This window comes from Mus pahari, chromosome 10 (assembly GCF_900095145.1).
Source record: "Mus pahari chromosome 10, PAHARI_EIJ_v1.1, whole genome shotgun sequence".
NCBI lineage: Eukaryota > Metazoa > Chordata > Mammalia > Rodentia > Muridae > Mus > Mus pahari.
In genome coordinates this window covers 89,988,545-90,008,567 of record NC_034599.1, presented here as the reverse complement: position 1 = coordinate 90,008,567, position 20,023 = coordinate 89,988,545, and the positions used below count along the sequence as shown (strand labels likewise).

At 38.8% G+C, this 20,023-nt stretch overlaps 1 protein-coding gene across 4 annotated transcripts in view; it reads left to right on the top strand.

Annotated features, from left to right (window-relative positions):
- Rasa2 (RAS p21 protein activator 2) overlaps positions 1-20,023 on the top strand; it is a 98,583-nt gene that overhangs the window by 61,744 nt on the left and 16,816 nt on the right. For all 4 annotated transcript variants that reach the window (XM_021206080.2, XM_029542899.1, XM_029542900.1 and 1 more), the window contains 9 exons: positions 1,092-1,240; positions 2,010-2,124; positions 2,905-2,979; positions 3,517-3,640; positions 5,869-5,975; positions 11,217-11,300; positions 14,497-14,574; positions 18,602-18,675; positions 19,400-19,506. In XM_021206080.2, coding sequence (XP_021061739.1) covers positions 1,092-1,240; positions 2,010-2,124; positions 2,905-2,979; positions 3,517-3,640; positions 5,869-5,975; positions 11,217-11,300; positions 14,497-14,574; positions 18,602-18,675; positions 19,400-19,506 — 913 coding nt within the window. The remainder of the gene's footprint in view (positions 1-1,091; positions 1,241-2,009; positions 2,125-2,904; positions 2,980-3,516; positions 3,641-5,868; positions 5,976-11,216; positions 11,301-14,496; positions 14,575-18,601; positions 18,676-19,399; positions 19,507-20,023) is intronic.

The following is a 20,023-nucleotide window of genomic DNA, read 5'->3' as shown; positions in this document are numbered from 1 at the left end:
TTCCCCAAGTGGGGCAGTCTCTGGATGGTCATTCTTTCAGTCTCTGCTCCGAACTTTGTCAGACTGCCCAACTTGGGGATCCATCCTATAAACAACCAACAAAGCCAGACACTATGGCAGATGCCAACAAGAACTTGCTGACAGGAGCCTGATATAGCTGTCTACTGAGAGGCTCTGCCAGTGCCTGACAAATACAGAAGTAGATGCTCACAGTCATCCATTGGACAGAGTACAGGGTCCCCAATGAAGGAGCTAGAGAAAGTACCCAAGGAGCTGAAGAGGTTTGTAGCCCCATAGGAAGAACATTAATATGAACTAACCAGTACCCCCAGAGCTCCTTGGGACTAAACCGCCAATCAAAGAAAACACGTGGTGGGACTTGTGGCTCTAGCTGTATATGTAGCAGAGGATGGCCTAGTCAGTCATCAATGGAAGGAGAGGCCCTAGGTCCTGTGAAGATTATATGCTTCAGTATAGGGGAATGCTAGGGCCAGGAATGGGAGTGGGTGGGTTGGGGGGGGGAAATAGGGGAATTTCGGAGGGGAAACTAGGAAAGGGGATAACATTTGAAATGAAAATAAAGAAAATATCTAATAAAAAAAAGAAATTGAAAAAAATCTTACATGAAAAGGCTAAACTAATTCTTCAAATGATAAAAGATTTCATAGTGTCAGCTCTTACAAAGTGCTGCGTATTTGATTTCTCTGAACCTAAATACTGATATGTTCTTCAAATTTTATCTCTGATTATAATTTAGAAAACTAAATACTATTTTATCTCCGATCAGTTATAATTAATGAGTGTGTTTAAATTACATCCACAAATTAGCAATTAAGCATGCAACCATGTTTCCTTGATTCTGTGCTTGTTTTTACCTTCTTTTTTTTTTTTTTTAAGATTTATTTATTATATGTAAGTACACTGTAGCTGTCTTCAGACACTCTAGAAGAGGGTGTCAGATCTCATTACGGGTGGTTGTGAACCACCATGTGGTTGTTGGGATTTGAACTCTGCACCTTCGGAAGAGCAGTCGGGTGCTCTTACCCACTGAGCCATCTCACCAGCCCCTGTTTTTACCTTCTTTATCCTAGCCAGTGTCCGCCTCAGCTGCTTATATTTTGGGTGAAATATGTCAAGATCAAAAGGATGCTGTCTTGCCCCTTGTACGACTGTTGCTGCATCACAGTAAACTTGTTCCTTTTATCACTGCGGTAGCTGAGCTGGACTTGAAAGATACTCCGTAAGAACTGTATTTCATTAAATGTTTAAACCTCAATTTGCCAGATTGTTTTTATAGTCTCAGTTCTTTTGTATTGACCAAGTTTACTATACACTAGGTTAAAAAGAATTTCTTGGACAGTAACAAAAGACAGTTCTTAGAGTTACCAAACAGAATTCAACCGAAAGAACCAGTTAGTGCAGAAATGTGCATAATTCAGTGGTGCCATTTCCTTTACAATTATTAATCTTTGCTCCTGGATGCAGTGATTCACATGTCACAGCAACAACTCTTTATACGGTTGTTACACTTGTTATACATAGGACATTATGAAGAGCAGTCAATGCCTTTCCATTTCCATCGTAGTAAGACAACACTATCATTTTATGCACACATACCCACACTACATTTTTTTAAATTAATAAACATAGTTTTTTCAAAATGACTTTTAGCATTTTTTTAAGATTTATTTTATTTATATGAGTACCTTGTAGCTGTCTTCAGACACACCAGAAGAGGGCATCAGATGGTTGTGAGCCACCATATGCTTGCTGGGATTTGAACTCAGGACCTTTGGAAGAGTAGTCAGTGCTCTTAATCGCTGAGCCATCTCTCCAGCCCCTAGCATTTTCATAAAATAGTTTTGATAGATTTAGAATTTCTAATGGCAGCAAACATTGCTGTTAGTAGTAAAAATTACTAAAATTGTGTATATGATCAAAGTCAAATTATTACTGTTTGAAACTTTTCTTCTTTTGCTGTCAGTGGTTTTTGTCTATTTCTATTTCAGAGATGCTAATGCAATATTTAGAGGAAACTCCCTGGCTACGCAGTGTCTGACTGAGATGATGAAGATAGTGGGAGGGCACTACCTGAAAGTCACACTGAAGCCCCTTCTAGATGAGGTACAGAGTACACCTCACCGCAGAGCCTGTGACCAGCTAGAGCAGCCTTCTCAACCTGTGTGTCTTGAAAAGCCTTTCACAGATCATCTGAGGCGTCTGTGTGTCAGATGTTTACGTTATGATTCATAACCATAGCTAAATGCAATTATGAAGTAACCGCGAGAGTAACCTTACGCTTAGGGGTCACCCCAACATGTGGAGCGGTAGAAAAGGGCCCCTGCAGTGGGAAGGCTGAGAGCCACTGCAGTGGGGCTTCTCTTTCAAGAAGTCATGTGTTGATTAAAAGGGTCTGTCCATTCATGGGCTACTGGAGGAATAGGCGTAGACACTTTATAAGTAAATTTCTTTACCCTCTGTGGATTCTTACTCACAAGACACATTGATCTACATTATTGTTTGTTATATTTTTATTCTACTAGGATTTTGATACAGTTCTTTGGAAAATTGTTTATACTGTTTTAAGTTATTTCAGGTGAGCACTTTAAACTTTGTTAGATTTTTTTTTTTTAAAGATTTATTTATTTAGTATATGTAATTACACTGAAACTGTTTTCAGATACCCCAGAAGAGGGCACTTGATCTCATTTCAGATGGTTGTAAGCCACCATGTGGTTGCTGGGATTTGAACTCAGGACCTTCGGAAGAGTAGTCGTTGCTCTTAACTGCTGAGCCATCTCTCCAGCCCAGATTTATTTTTTGTAATATCAGAAGAAGAATTATATTCATGTTGTTAAATCACCTAGGAAAGAAGAGTAACTGAGAAATACTTGTATATTCCAGATATGTGAATCCTCGAAATCCTGTGAAATAGATCCTGTTAAGTTGAAAGAGGGAGATAATGTAGAGAATAATAAGGTATGATTACATAATGTAGTTTATATCTACATTAATTTTGATCTTAATATGATACCTGTTTCCCATAAATGGTTTACTTTGTATGTATGAGGTTTTTTTTTCTGCATGTATGTCAGTGTGCCATATGTGTGCCTGGTACCTGTGGAAGTCAGAAGAGGGCATTGGATCATCTGGGAATAGAGTTGAGGTGGTTATAAACCATTACGTGGGTGCTAAAATCAAACCCACGTCCTCTGCAAGCACATAAGTTCTCTTGACCACTTAACCATCTCTCTACCCTCCAACATATACTCTTAAACTGTGCTTCTTGTGAAAATTACTCATATATTCATTCATTTGTCTAGAAAGTCTGAATTTAACTTAATAAATTAACTTTAATGTTGATCAGCCTTCAAACTGAGTTGGGACTAGAAGCAGCGCTTCAGGAGACTAGATAGTCATCCTCTAATAAGTCTCATACCCATTACTTGTTCTCAGGAAAATATTGAAGATGTGTGACAATCAGAATCTTAGTGTTTACTTTGTTAAAACCTGCAGGAGAATCTGTACTACTATGTGGACAAAGTATTCAATACGATTGTAGGATCAAGTGTGAGCTGCCCCACTGTGATGTGTGATATTTTTTATTCTCTGAGGCAAATGGCTGCTAAGAAATTTCCTAGTAAGTGCCTTGTTATACTTAATCTCATTTTCTTTTTCTATTTTTTTCTCCATGCTGTTCATTTGGTTTGTATGAAGTATTTGTGCATAGGTACAATCTTCTGAGTTTTTCGTGCTAGCTTCTCTGTGAGATTTAATTATTTATTTTTCCTAGAATCTGAAAACATGCAGTTCACTTTATTTCAATATAATGGCAACTACATAAGGAGCTAATCAAAATCATTAGTTTTAAGAAGGAACAGTTTGCATCTGTAAGGTTTTCGATAATATGTAAGGAAATCTTTATGTGTCATATAGTTAACAGATTGTGGAATAAACCTGCGTGTACCAGCTATTTTTCCCAGTTGCAGATTTTCAAACAGTAGTAATTGGTAGTTTTATACAATTGACTAGATTTGACAGCTTGAAGATACTAAGATGTCTGTGGTGAGATGTCTTTTCAGAAATAGTCTTTGGCTTTACAAATACTTGTCCCACCATCCATAGGATTTTTAGGAATCATCTCGCTTCAGTTTTGCAAAATTAGCTATATTAAGATTTTGCTTGGAAAGGCTTTATAAAGTTATGAGATCTACTTCTTATTGTTAGCACTTGGAAATACTCAAAATTTTAGTTCATTTCTGTTACGTAAATAAATTTGCCAAAACTCATTGCAGATCTGCCCATAACAAAGGGGGAAGCACAGACAAGGCAATTGTTTTATCTATCTGCATAAGACTATAAATTAACTTTCTTAGCCATCCAATGAGATTTTGTTATTTCATTATGTTTGCATTTGTCAGTCCCTTTATTTAATTCACCAATACTAACTGCTACAGGAATTCAGGTTTTGGTCTCTTGGCTAATTACAATAAAGAGATAAAACATTTAGCTTTAAATAAATATATCTAATCTTCATAATCAATAAAGGAGGCAGAGACTTGATTTTGCATACATAAAGATGAAGTAGCAATTAGATTCTGTCTTCAAATAGTGAGCTAGATCATAACCACTTTACCTGATTGCTAGTCTGTCTTTTCCTCTTAACATCTTTGAAACCATCACCCATTGGTTAGCTAGTGAAACTGAGGTCTCAGTTGTTCTTACTACCTGGAGTTCTACTCCCCTGCTAGCAGGGCGAGTAGTCATAATGATGGACAGCTTGACAGTGTTCCCTACTGAGTGATTTGTAAGATTGAACCCCAAGTCAAATCCAGAGACTCTTTCCCTCACTGCCCCTTTCTCTGGCATCTGATTGTTGGGTTAGCTGTTGACTCCAGTCTGAAACAGGTCCTGGCAATGAGTGGTCATTGCTACAAGTAGCTTTCAGTTCACCTGCAGTTTATGTGAAAGATTGGTAGCTTTAAAAGTACTGTCTCTACCTAATTGCTTTTAGTCTTTAAATTGTTGGTTATTCTTTTTGTGACAAGTACAGGAGAGAAACAACGTAAAGGTAATTGTGAGTTCATAGTTTCAGAAGCCTCAGTCCAACACCCACAGGCTCCGTTGCTTTAGTCAGGCCTGAGACAAGGCAAAACACTGTTATGACATCTTGTAGCAGAGACTGTTTGTCTCCTGGCAGTGAGGAAGCAGGGAGAGGGAGAGGGAGGGATGAGCCAGGGCCAAAAGACACCCTTCCAAGACATACCCAAAGTCCCCTGCTTCCTCTAGTAAGCCTCCAGCTTCCACAGCCCCACCACCTCATACAACAGTCTACTGCAATTGGAATCCATCAGTGTGGTGAACATTGATTAGATCATGATCTAATCTGGAAACAGAAAAATATTCCAAATGGTCGTTTGCTGGTCTTGTAGGCATTTTTCATCCAATGAACTGAATAATCAAGACTAACCATAATATAGCCTTAGACACCATGAAGATTTTTAGGGTGAATTAATATAAAACAAAAATATAAAACTGAAAGCTATTTTTTGGTATTGCCACTAGGTAGTGCTAGATTGGGCTTTAATATTACTATTTTTTTAATAATTTCAAGAATCTTTTATCAAGAAGCTATTTTTCAAATTAAAAGTATTTCTTTAAAAACAGCAACTTTGCTTTCCAGTTGTTATTTTAAGTTACAGCATTTTTTTCTCTTAGTTTAGCCACAGTCAGTATCATTTCACAACTCAATTTTTACAAGTTATTTTCCTTTCCTACATAGTTTACATGATTTTGTTTTGTTTTGTTTTCTCATCTTTGGTTTATAACTACTGTGTTTGCATGACATTTCCCATTTTATCCCTGCAGATAACCCTCATGTTCAGTACTCTGCAGTGAGCAGCTTTGTGTTTCTTCGTTTCTTTGCTGTAGCGATACTCTCACCTCATGCTTTTCATTTGCGACCTCATTATCCAGTAAGTGTTTGCTCCTCTCAAAGCCTTATTCCATTTTTATTTATTTTTTGTAAAATGAAGAAAAAATATGCCATTTTTCTTTTTTGGTGCTAAGACATTCACAGTTGACAGAATGCTGCTAAGTTGACGTCTGCTGATGAACAGAGGAGAACGCTCCTCAGGGCCTTTCTCCGCTGCTGCACACGGGCTGCGGTCCTTAGTTAAGGGAGCTGGGGACACTCGGGCGGTAGGCAGAGTTTATTTTTTATTTCTATATTCTGAGGCAGATCTTACTCCATAGCTCAGACGGACCCTGAGCCATAGTCTTCCTGCCTCAGCCTCGAGTACAGGAGTACAGGCATACCCATCACTCCTGGCTTACGGTGGTTTAGTCATGGCAGTATTTTAAGATCTCAGAAATGTAAAGGAAAATGAAGAAGTTTATCTGAAAAGTATTCAGGAACCTGACTTACTTGGTATCTTTGTGCTTTTGCTTTCTGTTCACCTAAGTTATATCAAAAGATGAGATTTAAAATGAAGTTCGGTTCAGTTACCTAAATCTACATCTGCTTTGAATATATACCTCTTAATATTTTGAGTTTCCTTTTTCTCTTAACCTGCTTCTAGTCCTCATACAGCATATTTTTAGTCACTCTTTAGTCTTTCTCTGTTCTAAATATTCTGTATATACTCTTGATGCTTTTAGCTGCTGATTCGTATAATAGAAAAATAAGAAACATTTAGTGATGACTTTGTTCTAAGCTCGACTTCAGTCACTTCCTATGTTTAACTCACTCAGGTCTCCCAGTCACTGTAGGAGTAAATTATTTTATTAGCCCCATATACAGGTAAGGAAATCACCATGCAATAACTTCTCTAGGCTCATATAACTAAGACATTACAATTGGATCCTACTCAATTTGTACTAGGTTCAAATGGGACTAATTCAGTCTCCACAATCTATAAGCAGACTGGTGTTGAAAAATATTTATTTATTTATTTATTTATTTATTTATTTATTTATGTGAGTGCACTGCTGCTGTATTCAGACGCACCAGAAGAGGGCATCAGATATCATTACAGATGGTTGTGAGCCACCATGTGGTTGCTGGGAATTGAACTCAGGACCTCTGGAAGAGTAGTCAGTATTCTTAACCGCTGAGCCATCACTCCAGCCCTGGTGTTGAAAATCTTACAGCAACCACTGTCACAGTGCTCAGTGCTGGAGACATATGCAGCCTTAATTGACATTCCCTACTTCAATGTGCCCATGGTCCATCTAGTAGTGCAGTGTAGGGAAAACTTGGGGGCAAAACTGGGTTCTGAATGTCCACTTCCCCTCCGAATAGCCTCACAGTGTTAGCTGAGAGCCATGCTGCAGTGGCAGAAGATGGATGTTCTGTGTAGCCTGTATGCTTTTGTTAATGGAGAACCCTTCTGTGGCTGTGTTAACTAAAGCTGGAATGACCCGGGGCAGTGAGAGCTTGCCAGCAACATTCTGTACAGAAACAGAACTCCTACCTCTCCACTCGTGACTCTGCCTTGTATTCAGACTTGGAATTCCTAGATGGAATTTGAAGAAAATCCCTCTAACACAAACACTTTTAGGTCACTTCTCACGAAACTTTCTTGCAGTTTTCCATCTTTTCCTTTGGTCCCTTTTTGTTGTTGTTTGCCCCCACCCCCACCTCAGCATCTCCATCCAGTCTTTAACCATAATCCTTCATTTTAAAGAAATTCTAAAGTAGTGGGAATAGAGAAAACATAACATTATTTGACATTGGTGCTGTAGGGATGAGCATAGCTGCCTTCTATGAAGCTAAAACTACTGCATCAGTTTAAAGCTAGCACATGATTAGTGCCAAGTAAGAAGTATGAGTAAGCACTGCTGTACAGGCGGAGACTCCAGAGTAATCTCAGACTGCGATGACTTCATCGGGTACTGGAAGTTACAAAGTAATACAGGAGCAGAATTGATCAAATGCTACTGAATTTTATGTTTAGAAATCCTTTTAATTTTAAGAAACTAATTATAGAAGATATTTTAGAGTAGACGAGAAAGAGTGAAGAACGGGTAACTAAATAGTCATAGCAAGGGCACGAAATCTGAGCCATGCTTGCTGACAGACAGAGTCAAGGAGTCAAGGGATGTGTACATACACATGTATAAAAACTGTTTTGAAAACATTCGTTTTTTTAAAAATGGAGGCATGGGCTAGAGAGCTGGCTCAGCAGTTAAGAGCATTAACTGCACTTCCAGAGGTCCTGAGTTCAATTCCCAGCAACCACATGATGGCTCACAACCATCTATAATGAAATCTGATGCCCTCTTCTGGTGTGTCTGAGATCAGCAACAGTACTCACATACACAAAATAAATAAATCTTAAGAAAGAAAGAAAAAAAGAAGAAGAAAGGATGAGCTAGATTAATGTCTCAGCAGTTAAGAAGGCATAGTGCTCTTTCACAGCCCCTAACTTCAATTCCCAGCACTCATGCCAGGCAGCTAACAGCCATTAGCAACACCTACTAGAGGCTCTAACCCCTCTTCTGCACCCTGTGTGCATAGACCTACACACAGATACACATGTACAGATAAAAAAATTCAAAAATAATATAAATAATGAGATGGACTAAGACCTGGGACCTTAATGTTCAGTCATTTACCAAGCATTTGTGAGGCCCTACATTCAATTCCTAGTGCTGTAAAAAAGAAAAAAAGGAAACCTTCACTTGAACCGCCTTGGTGATTCTTGTGTTTTTTTTAAAGACAGATTATGTAAGCATTGATTTTTGTAAACCAATGTTGAAATTTCATAAAGGAAAATAATTGGATGATTCTTATTATAGCCCTTATTCTTCCTTGATAATCCCTTTGAAGGCCCTCCTGCTGGAGACCTCTTTTACCCATTAGTTTACTTTACGTCTGTTGTATATACCTGTAATACCCTGTGCGCATGCGCTCGCTCTCTCTCTCTCTCTCTCTCTCTCTCTCTCTCTCTCTCTCTCTCTCTCTCTCTCTCTCTCTCTCTCTCTCTCTTTCTCAGAGCATTTTCTATTCTGATTAGTAACATCTGTGTATAATAGATCTCTGCATACAGACTGCCAGGATCTCCAGAACAAGGCAGGACCTTTTCCTAATATGTGTATCCAAAGCATGTGGTAGTTTCTAAGACTGCCACATGATCAGTTTAATTAATAAAAATGATAGTTGAGAGAAGGAACTCATCAAGTGAGTCTTTTTTTAATGGAGAAACAGATTCATGGTTTAAATTCAGGGGAAGAGGCAGGCATGTGAAACGAGGACTTGCTGCCTCCAGGTCAGAATCCTAGAGGATTCTAAGCAAAGGTGTGAGATTGGAACAGAGCAACTGCTCTTTTGAAAGATAACAGCAAACTTGGGACATTAGGGTTTTTGTAGACCAAAGACGGTCAAATGGCACCAATTCCACAAGTCAATGTAAGAAAAAAGAAGAGAATATGTGCTGAGTTACTTTGAATTAAAAAGTTTAACATTTCTGTTGACTTTAATAATTGTTACATAGTGTTTGCTGAGTTGTGTACTAGAAGCCAGGTGAGGAGGGTCCTGGGTATACAGTGATGGGAAATTTTTATTACAGTTTGCATGTATATAGTAATGAGTCAAAGCAGCCAAGTGACTTGATACTACTGTAGCCACGGTTATATGGGCCTGAGCCAGCCTGTGGTGACCTGACACTGAATAAAATGAGCTCTGTTCCCTCTTGCTAGTTCAAGAAAAGAATAACCTAAAACACTGAATTTAAAAACCAAGTTTAAGCCAGGCAGTGGTGGCACACACCTTTAATTTCAGCACTGAGGAGGCAGAGGCAGGCAGATCTCTGTGTTTAGGGCCAGCCTGGTCTACAGAAAGAGTTCCAGGACAGCCAGGGCTACAATGAGAAACCTTGTTTCAAAAAATCAAGAAAACAAACAAACCAGCAAGTTTAAATGGAGAAGTCTTGTGAAATTCAATTCAAACTTAATGTTCCCAGAACTTCTAAAGTATGTTACTCTCTTCCCAGGTAGAGCTGCAGTAGGATTCTCTTACAGGTAGAAGGGAGTCCTGGGTGCTCCATCTGAAGTTGTTTTTAGATAACCATAATTTATAACTTTTGCCAGCTATATTATAATGGTCATATACAAGATATTCATTTTCCAGATTTCCTAATTTCTTGGTCATTTCTTCCCCACTACATTCATTGCCTGTTTTCAATGAGATACTGAAAGATAAAACAGTATTAGCTATATTAACTGTATTTTCCTTGATATGTCTTTTGATAATATTGTTTACTGTGGTAAGTTAGTTGGTTATGTAGAAATGTAGGTCAGTAAGACTCATGAGAGAACTGTGTTCTGTCCATTTATTATATGTACTTTAATGTAAGTTACACTACTGTCAGGTGGACAGACCTGAAAGATAACTTGGATAGCCGACCCAAAGAGTTACCTTCTGGTAAGATCTTATGTGAGTGGGTGACTCCATTTCCTGCTGTGAATTTGTATTTTCCCTCCACCCCTTTGATGGGAACAGTTGATTGCAGAAGTCTTACGTGTTCTTTGAATATGCTTAGAAGTAGACTGGGCACAGAAAGTTGGAAACCCCTCTCAGGTAGAAAAAAGTAGGTATCTCTGATATTCAAAAAGTAAATACATTTGTAGTGTGAGCCAGTCTTTCGACTACACAAAGCCCTTAGATACAGTTGATTACATTATGGTTTTTTTTTAAGTCCTTAGTATTTTCTTTAAAGGTTTGTTTATTTTATATGCATGAATACCACATTATGTTTTTCAAAGGGAACAAGTCATTAAGTGTTTAATCTCTGACTTTCTTTTAATGGTGCTGCGAATAGGACTGAAGGCCTCGCACACGCTAGGCAAGCACTCCAGCATTGAGCTGTTCTCCCAGCCCTCTTTACTCTTTATACGGAGGCAAAGCAGTCTCATTTAGTTGCCTGGACTGGATTTTCTCTGTAGCTTTAACAGACCTGAGTTTGCAGTCCTTCTGTCTGAGCCTCCCAAGGAATTGAGATCATAGCCCTACACCACCAACTTCTTTCATCATCTCCCAACCCAAGTTCTATAAGGTGTCTTAGGCTTGGCTGCATCTTAACTATCTTTGTTTGAATGAACATTTTTAGCCATTATTTTAGAGCCATATAGCCCATTCACTCTGTTCTGCTTTTTATATAAATTCTACTTCTTGAAAACTTAACAAGAATTTTGATCGTTCTTACATTTTCTAGGATACACAGACAGTTAGGACATTAACTCTCATCTCAAAAACCATTCAGATTATTGGAAACTGGGGATGTCAGTCCAGAAGAAAGGTGAGTTTACAAATGTTTCCTTCTTTGCATACTTAACAAATCTTATTATATACTAAGATTCCTTCTTCACTTACCTCTTTCCATATTAAAGATAAAAGTGAAGAGAATACATATTCAGATGCAATAATTGTCTTTTAGTGGGTGTTCCACCGTAGCCACCTGTTGAAGGAGACAGTGATACTTTACCTGATGTACCCGTGGTAGGGAGAAAAACTAGGAAGAAGACACAGGCACAGTTGAGTTGTGTGATGGTCTGTGCCAGTCACCTAACAGTGCTGGAAGAAGTCTTCAGCTCCAGGATGAATGATTCATGGAAACATGGGACTAGCTTTATCCTTAGCTTCAAAATACAGGCCTGTCATTGTCTTGTGCTCTACCTCAGAGCTTCATAAACTTGTCACTCATGAAGCCTTTTACACAAGAAACTTAACGCAACCTTACATTAAAAAAATCAAACATTTACTGATAATAACTTATTTTAGCATTTTGAAATCCTCAGCTCCCAGTGCTGAGGAGTTTTTTCTTCCATTTGCTTTTGCAACTGCTATCTTGGGGTTTCCCCTAGTTTAAGATCTCGGAGGAAAAAGGTCAAACACTACAGGTTCTGAGGGATATTCATTGCTCCTCAGTTCCTCTCTCACAAAGAATGTTCATCAAAGAAGGGATAAGAGCCAGGCTCAGACCAATAAAGTAACTGCAGTCACTGACTCTACAAAAAAAAAAAAAAAAAAAAAAAAAGGCTTCACTGGCACCCTGCATCAGGCCCAGCATGAGGTATCTTTGGCTATCAGCAGCTGGAATCAATAGAATGTGAACAGAGCCTGATCATGTTCAGGGAGAGGCTGAGCATGATATCCCCCCTGTGATGTGTGGGGAAGGCTAAAGACCATGAGTGAGTATTCTGGAACATTCTGGGTTCACGGACTTGATAGAATGCTCTCTAGGAGTGCTCTAGAACAAGATGGTGAGTATGGTTGTGAATTCCCAGCCCATCTGCTGCCCCACATGGAGAAGAGTTGGAAGAAGCTCCGTTGTCTGTTCTCTATAGTTGCTTCTGTGCCACTACCAAATCTGGGCCTACTACACAGATGAGGCAGCACCCTTGGCCCTCTGGCTGCAGAGCTGGCTCCTAAAGGCACCCAAGTGAATTGCCCTGAGTAATTAAGACTGATTAGCCAAGAGGAGATACACTACCATGCTAGACATGAATGAAATCTGCGCATCTCGGTCTTGGGGAGCCAGAAGAATACATAGGGATTGTGCTGTGCTTTCCCGAGTTGGCTCTATCAGTGGGGAGAGCCGCATAGTGGTCAGCTACTTCCCTACTCTGAAGAGAGTAGACTTGAGCTCATCTGGGGAAACAAGGCAGTTGGTTTGGAAGCTGGAAGCCTTAAGAGCCAGTACTTTGCTTTGTCCTGGAAACCTGCCTAGGACACCGCTGGTATGAAGAGCCAACAAACACACAAAGAAAAGCTAGGATTGGGTGACCTACACTTGCTCTGATCGACTAACTAACCTGTAAATTAGGTACCTTGATTATGTATAACAAGAGGGGTTAGCTGGTCTTAATGGGAAGTCTCTGCAGGGAGCAGTCTCAGGCAGTAAGCCTCCTGAAGGAGGGAGTTGTAGTTGCTAGTTTCTGGTCCCAGTAAATGGAAGGTTTTGCCATTTACAGGGGTCTGGGGCAGCTAGAGTCCTTGACAGAGCTGTGCTCTTGCCATTAGTCCACATTCACCCTGTGCTTCATCTGATCCCCACACTAGAGTGTTGTAAATTCCAGGTTCTATAGAAAAATTTTATGAAGGTGTTCACAATTTTTCATTTGTGATAAATACATTTGAACACTCCTAAGCTGGGCCCATTCCTGTGTGACTAGTTGGAGCAGCCCCTGTGGCCTGGAGGCCTCACCCTTATCACTGTCTCTCATGTCTCAGGATCTTTATTTTTCCCTACCTGCCTTCTTCCTTTCCCTTAAAACTAGAAATCAAAGGGCTGGATTGTAGCTCAATGGTAGAGCCCTCACCTCTTATAAATCAGATCCTAGGTTCAGTCCCCACTACTACCATTTTTAAAACAAAAAAGACAGCCTGCATCCCTCCCGTGTTCACTCTGAGCCTCTGGAGAGCCGTGAGCTTCCAGGAGGCCCCTGTTTTGGATTCACGGTGGCTCTTGTCAGGAGACCCCAGGTAGATTTTCATTTCTCACTTGGCCCTTTAGGCCTTGGAGTAATGATGGCTCTATACCTTATCGTATGCTAGTTAAACCTGTCCACTCATTTGTAAGTACTTTTCAAATTCTCTGTTACATTTTTCATTTTGACATATAATAATTATACAAATTTATATATGCAATGTTTTAATACATATTTACATTGTATATTGGTCAGACATTTTAAACCATTCTTTGTATATATAATTTTACCATTTATTAAAGACAAAATACAAATTTGCATACTAATGAGATGGATATACTTGTTTATGTTTACATAAATAAATACTAGCTGAATATTTAGAGTTGAGTATATAGAGCATCTTCAGTGTTTTTCAGAGTTGATTATATTTTGATTTTACAGTCATTCAGTTTGCATAAACACATAGTAGAAAATAGTATATATTTAAGGCCATTTTTTAAATTGTTGGAAATTTTGTCCTAATCTCCAGCTAGAATTTACTTAGTGTTTTTTGGTTTTTGGTTGGTTGGTTTGGGGATTTGTTTGTTTAGTGAAACTTAAGTCAGCAACATAAGTAATTAAAGTCAAACATTCTAATAAAATCCAAAACTACTAATTGATGCATGCTAACTAATAATGTTGGAGAATATTGTAAGTTTTTGTTTCTGTAATTAAGCCATTATGTTTTTGTTAGAGCAAAAGCCTTCATGTCTAGTAAAAGTAGCTCAGTTCCTATTATACAGTAGCCCAGTGCTTTGTGCTAAGGTCTTCCGGGCAGCAGTGACTGGTGATCAGTGACGTATTGGCATGCAGAGTGCTAAGCATGCATGCAGTACCATGCAACAGAGGTGCACCAGAAACACCTCAGAGTCATGTCATGTTTGATTTTGAACTAGTTCTTATTGTTTGTGCCTTTAGAAATCTTTACTGCTGATAAATTTCTCATGACTACATGTGAATCACAACTAATAATTTAAGAACTATGCATATTTAGCATACACAAATCCTGTATTTGTTTTCTCATAGTCACGGTCAAAAAAGTCAGTCATGTGTGAATTTCTCAAAATGTTTCAAGAAGAAAGATATTTTACAGACGTGAAAAAGGTATGGTTCTTTCTTGTCATCTAGTTTAAAGGAATTAACATCTCATATTCTTCCAAAGAGTCAATTTCCAGTTTTAAAAAAATAAAATCATGTTGAAATATCAACCATGAAGTCTTTTTTGGGTTGAAGAGATGGCTCAGGGGTTAAGAGCACTGACTGTTCTTCCAGAGGTCCTGAGTTCAGTTCCCAGCAACCACATGTTGGCTCATAACCATCTGTAATGAGATCCGATGCCCTCTTCTGGCATCCAGGCATGTATGCCAGCAGAGCACTGTGTATGTACATAATAAGTAAAGAGATCTTTTAAAAAAAAAAAAAAGTCTTTTTCTTCCAACTCTATCAAATAAAGCTGTGAGATTAAGCAAGTCTTAACAATAACTACTGTTGTCTTAACTCTACAAATACAGATTTCTATGCAACACTATGACATTTGGGGCTAGATAGTTATTAATTTTGCATCGTAGGATATATGGTGACATCCATGAATTAAATGCCAATGGCATATACCCAATTTTGAAGACCAGAAATTCTTTTAGCTATTACTAAATAGATATCCCCTGGAGGGTGGAATTGTCTTTGTAAGAACCTTTGGTCTAGGACTAAAGCCTAGTAGAGCTTGTTATGTAGTAGAGTGGGTACTCACTTGCCATAGTAAATCAAAATGGGTCACCAGGATGGCTCAGCAGGTAAAGGGACTTCTTACAGAGCCTTATCGCTGGGGTCACAGTGATTGGAAGGAGGGAACCAGCTCCCATAGTTGTCCTCCAACCTCCATATGCGTGCTGAGACACTCACATTCCCACACACATTCACATAAAATCAGAAAAAAAAATGTAAAACAGTGTTTTCAATATAATGAGTATGCATGGTAGTAACTGGAAAAAAATAAGTAAAAATAAAAATGTATAAATGCCTACAGCATAAAACATGCCAATATAAGGCCTACAATATGTAAAAAGGACTGTGACTAGTGACTAGAAACTGCGAAGTTTTTTTAAGTCTTTAATTTTTTGGTCCTTAACTTGTTAGTCATTCACATAAAATACAGTATTATAACCCTGAAAAACTTGGAACAAAAAATTATCTTAGGATATAGCTAAACTAAACTTGAAGAAAGTACTGTGTCTTCATTATCACAATCCTAACTTAATAAACCAAGTTAGCAAGGCTAGTCTTAAAGCCTGTTGAGTTTCTGTACATGATTTAGCTGTTGATGGCCAAGAACATTTTTACTGAAGTGCCTGTTTAGACCGAAGGCATGCTTTCTCAGGGACTCCGTGAGTGAAAATGCTCCTATCAGATGGGGCTTTGTTTCGTTTTGTTTTGACAAAGTCTCAGTATATAGCTTTGCCTTTCCTAGTTCTTAGGATGTAGACCCGGCTGGCCTCAAACTCACAAGTGCTGAAATTAAAGGTGTACACCACTATGCTGAACCTAGATTTTTTTTCTCCTTTATCTAGAATAATGGAAATTCAACTAAAACTTTTTTAAGTAATTGTTGAAAGCTTTTGAGAAAATTTAATAATATGCTTTTAATTTGTAAAATAAAATTACAAGTTTTGTACACTCACAAATAGATTCTAACCATAGTACATTTACTGTATCATGTATATCTGTAGTCCTGAGGTAGCATAAGAAGTTTGTCCTAAAATCTTAACTATCTCTTTGTGTGTGTCCATGTGTCTTTCTATCTATCTATAGATTGGACCCAGGACTTTACATATCCTAGACTGTTCTGTCTCCAGCCTCTATAATTAAGGAATTACGAATGTCCATGTAACTCAGTTCCTCATCCATACTGGCATTTATACTAGTGACTTGTAACTAAATCATACGCTGTTGCCCACACAGTAAGGGAAAGGTAACCAGAAGAGTTCTGTATACAAGGTGATTATACAATTTGGCGACAGATCCACAACACTGTAAAGAATTTAAAGATGATTACAGCTCTAAGCAGAGCGAATCTGAACCCCCTCATTACCTACAGATACTTTACTTACATCTGAGTGGTTTCACACCACACATTGGTTTTTATCTGATACTTCTTCATATAATGCTAAGAAGTGAGATATTCAAGTAACCATTAAACTCCACTGGTGGATGGTCCATCTATTAGAACTACAGATGAGACAGCATACTTTGTTAATGTTGTCTGTGGATAATTGAACCTGCACCACCAAGACAAAAAGGATTCTGTTCTTGTTTGTTCACTTACCAAGATTCCCTTCCAGCAAACTAGAAGGAAGCCTCTTGAGTGAGTGCTCTGGTGGGCGAATCACAGCATCCTTAGCCCCAGCTTGCTGAGCTTTCAGACCTGTAGAGGAAGGACTAGTCCTTTGATGTTCTTCTTACAAAACTACATGCTTTTGTTGTTTACATCCTAAAATCCTAAACAAAATAAAGTTAGAAACAAAAGTGAAGAAAGCAATAAAGGCCAGACAACTAGGATCATAAAATCTCGTGGATAAGCAGATGGATAGATGATTTAGGAGGCAAAATGGATTCCTCTCTAAGAGGGAGAGGTGCTTTTTGAACTGCTGTTTCCTCTTTCCACATGCTGGGAAGCCCTTGACTACTCCAGCTTACATCATCATGAAGCTAAATGCTGTTCACTGACCTCCCGTTTCTAGCAATGGATGTTACAAATCTTCTTGAGCCACATTCTTATATTCTGCATAGAAAGTTTGTAAATATTTATATTTGATTTTAGGTTAGCTCATTTGTCAAGGTATCAGTTATATATAATAGAAATCACAAGCTATTTTGTATGAATAACCAATGAATGGTAGGATTTATTGGTTACATAAGACCAATAAATCCTTGTACTTGTATTAAATATCCCCTCTGGTTCCATCCAGTAGTCACACACAGTGTTTATTTGTCACGATGGAAAATATACTGTAAAATAATACATGAGAGCCCTGTGCCAGTATTTGTTGCAAATCAAAGATGAGAATTTTAAAAGGGAAGAAAAATAAATGCTTTGAGCCAGGTGGTGGCAGCACATGCCTTTAATCCCAGCACTTGGGATGCAGAGGAGGGTGGATCTCTGAGTTTGAGGCCAGTCTGGACTGCAGAATGAGTTCTAGGGCAGCCAGGGTACCAGAAAAATGGATAAGGGCTAGATGTGGTGGTATATGCCTGTCATCTTAGCACTGAGGAGGCTGAGACAGGAAGATTACAGTGTGTTTGAGTTCAGCCTCAGAAATAGTGAGACCTTGTCACTATTTAGGATTATAGATTGAGTTATTTCTGAAGGGAAATACATTCAGAATTTGAATAAGTTAAAACAATTTTTTAGAACACCTTTCATTTGTAAATTGGGAACTCTGTATAATGAAATTTATTTTATTTTATAGATTACTATAAGATGAGACTCTTTGATCCAAAATGATCTAAGATCTGAAATATTGCAATATTTAAAACTTCTTGAGTGGACATGATGTCACAGTGGAAAATTAAACACTTCATCTCACATGATAGGTTACAAAGTGCAGGTGTAATAAAACAAAAACTGTATGAAATTACCCTTAGGCTATGTATATGAATTTTCCTTAGATATGAGTTCAGTCCCCACGATACCTTACTATATATGCAAATGTTTCAGAATCCTAAATCTAAAGCACTTTGGTCCTAAGCAAGAGATTTCCAACCTGCATTTTATAGATAGATAGATAGATAGATAGATAGATAGATAGATAGATAGATAGATAGATAGATAGATAGATAGATAGATATAGAGATATAGTCTTTAGTAATGAGAAATTCCCTAATATAATCAGTGACATGCAAGAGAAAAGTTAGTTTGTTTGGTTTTTAAGACAGAGTTTCTTGGTATAGCCGTGGCTATCCAGGAACTCACTGTGTAGACCAGGCTGCCTCAAACTCAGAGATCCACCTACCTCTGCCTCTGGAGTGCTGGGATTAAAGGTGTGTACTGCCACTACCACCTGACAGATAAAATGATTTTTTATAACATACCTTATTTACTCATACACTGTAATACTTCCCCCATCTCCCCATTTAGTTCTTGGATGAAATTTCATCTACGGAAACTAAAGAGTCCAGTGGTACGAGTGAGCCTGTGCACCTGAAAGAAGGGTAATTAACTGTATGAGACATGAAAGTTATAACTCACTGTAGACAGTAAGTACAAAGAACATGGCTTTGAGAAGGAAGAAACCTGAGTTTTCATTCTGTTCCAGAGCTTCCTAAGCGGCTTCAGTCAGGTAAATCGCCCTCACTTCCCTGTCAGCTCCGACTTACGACAGCACATACTGACTACACAGTCCCAGGCTGTTCTATAGTTAGGAAATGGCTCTGTTTCCTTAATGAAGAGTGGTTGTTACTAGGAATGAGATGGAAATAACTTTTCTGGCCCTTTTTACTCTGTATAGCACAATTCTAAAACGACATTACTTAGAGGCAGGAGACGACATTACTTAGAGGCAGGAGAGGTGCCTCACTCATGGTTAAGAGAGGTAGCTGCTCCTGTAGAGGACCTGTGTTCAATTCCCAGCACCCATAGAGTGGTTCACAACTGTCTGTAACTCCAGTTCCAAGGGATCTGACGCCCTCTTTAGATTGCCACAGTCAGTGCACACTGTGCATAGACGTCAGGCAGGTTACGCCATTCCTAAAAGTAGAACTAAAACAACCCTGCATTGATAGGACGACGTCCTGAGTCATCAGCGGATGTCACTGCTGTGCACTGGTAGTCGTGCATGGCAGTGATGGCACCTAACAGTCAGGGTCAGCTTTGTTTCAGGGCAGTGGTTTTCACCTCTGAGGGTTAAATGTTTGCTTCTGTCTGTTATGTTGGCAGTGAGATGTATAAGAGAGCTCAAGGAAGAACCCGTATTGGAAAAAAGAACTTCAAGAAACGATGGTTCTGCTTGACAAGCAGAGAGCTCACCTACCACAGACAGCAAGGTAGAGTTGTGCTTGTGCTTCGTTGTGTGTGGCTTTACTCTGCTGGTTCTTGGTCCAGAGTGTCTCCCAGTGACACACAAAACTGAGCTGAAGGGTTTCTTTTATCACGTTATGTAGTATATAATAAAACTATAATGTAAATGCCTGGTATAAATCAATTTGAGAATAAAACAACTGGACTTGGTAAGTAAGACAGTATAACAATACAAAGCAGAAAGGCACAGACTTAATAGGCTAGCCAACAAACACAAGCACTCAGCTATCATGGTGCTCAGTAGGTTTTGAAGTCCCATGAAATCCGATGGGTAAATACCAACTAGGAGAGCTTCTCCTGTAGATACCAAAATGATGACATAAAGGCCTGACTTTGGGGGCTGGTGAGATGGCTCAGTGGGTAAGAGCAACCGACTGCTCTTCCAAAGGTCTGGAGTTCAAATCCCAGCAACCACATGGTGGCTCACAACCATCCGTAACAAGATCTGACTCCCTCTTCTGGAGTGTCTGAAGACATCTACAG